This window comes from Phytophthora infestans, genomic scaffold (genome assembly GCF_000142945.1).
Source record: "Phytophthora infestans T30-4 supercont1.98 genomic scaffold, whole genome shotgun sequence".
In the NCBI taxonomy this organism is placed as follows: Eukaryota; Oomycota; class Peronosporomycetes; order Peronosporales; family Peronosporaceae; genus Phytophthora; species Phytophthora infestans.
Window position 1 is genome coordinate 260,060 of NW_003303661.1, and position 1,461 is coordinate 261,520.

The following is a 1,461-nucleotide window of genomic DNA, read 5'->3' on the forward strand; positions in this document are numbered from 1 at the left end:
ATACATGTAATTCCAGCAGATTTGACTAATGCTCATCGCGCCGCCCTCGACTTCGTCGAGACTGCGCGTTTAATATGACAAGTTTGCTTAAAAACGAAAGAGGGGCGAAACGTGATGAAGTGCACACGTACCAAAGCCTGCATCAGCTCCTGCTCGCGTTGCTGTAGCTGCTGCACCTGTTCTCGCAAATACCTCATCTCGTTATTTGGACCGCTCATTCCGTTTTGACGCTGTCGGAAAGACCTGTTCTCAGCTTCAATTTTCTGAAGACGTTGTTCTGCTACGAGAGCCCGTTGTGTCAGCTTATCATGGTCGTCCTGAAGGACCTGGAGCTGATTGCGCCGCAAAGGTGACTCAGGGGGTAGTGATTGTTTCGTTGCACCGCGAGAAGAAGGCGATGAGCTGATCACTGGAAGCAAGCGTGAGGTGGACACAACGGACGCTAGACTAGGCTGTCGTAAGAACTGATTAGCAGATTGATTCGACATCGGGCCAGCAAGTTGTAGCCGAAGGCGAAGTGCATGATTCTCAGTTCGAAGTACATGGTTTTCATGCCGCAGATTGTTTAGTTCCAACTCAATGGGGTCCACTTGAACCACCGGCTTGTTGCGAATATTCTTGGCTCTGGTAGCATAGTTCAGCGTGCTAAGTGTGTCCTCCAGTGCTACCGCCGACGGAGATACACATGCAATCATAAGGGTCAAGCTCTGACCACCAAGTGAATCCATCAATAGTTTAGTTAGCTTGCTGTCGCGGTATGGGATAAAACTACCAACGCTCGCTGCACCGGCATTTCCTCCTGTTGATGATATTGCCAATGCTGAGATAACCTTTCCCAAGGTGAGAAGACTGCGGTTGATATTGCTAGTTTCTTCGGCATTACTGGACTTTGTCTCCTTTAGTCGTTCACTACCAGCAAGATCCACAAAACTTATTTTCCCGTACCGGGTGATGCCATTACTTTTCCCGCTGTCCGAGTCGCGCGTCTCAGTTCGATCCACATGGACAGTTAGCAGCGAATGACTGCGGCTTGAATCGGCGTTTGTCTTATGTGATGCCACGCGACGATTTCGATGACCCTCGGCGACAACAGCTAGCACATCAGAAAGCGAGTCACAGCGCACGACAAGAAGGTCCTGGACGTAGAAGCCGACGCGTGCGTTCCATCGCACGTTCAGTCCCCCTGATCCCGGGTTGAGTAGGTCGAACACTTGTTCATTGTAAATTTCACAGTACGACGCACGAACGACAGTCTTCACGTCGATTGATGCTTGCTCCAAAAGAGAGAAGAGGTGTTTAAGTGCTCGCGGGATCAGCCCATCCGATAGATCCATTGCGTTGGAGTCTTTTCGATCATTTCGTAATGCTGCACCTACTGAAAGCTCGTCGAGGCCCGACATACTGAAAGTTTTGCCTGACCCAGTTTGGCCATAAGCAAAGACTGTTGCAAAATACCCTTCC

The 1,461-nt window shown here is 50.0% G+C and overlaps 1 protein-coding gene across 1 annotated transcript; it reads right to left on the minus strand.

The window, feature by feature from the left end:
• Positions 1–32: 32 nt before the first annotated feature.
• PITG_19554 (kinesin-like protein) lies at positions 33–1,400 on the minus strand (the record flags this gene model as incomplete). Its single annotated transcript, XM_002996906.1, has 3 exons — positions 33–61; positions 128–353; positions 435–1,400. 3 exons carry the CDS (start codon positions 1,398–1,400, stop codon positions 33–35), a joined length of 1,221 nt encoding a protein of 406 aa, XP_002996952.1.
• Positions 1,401–1,461: the final 61 nt, after the last annotated feature.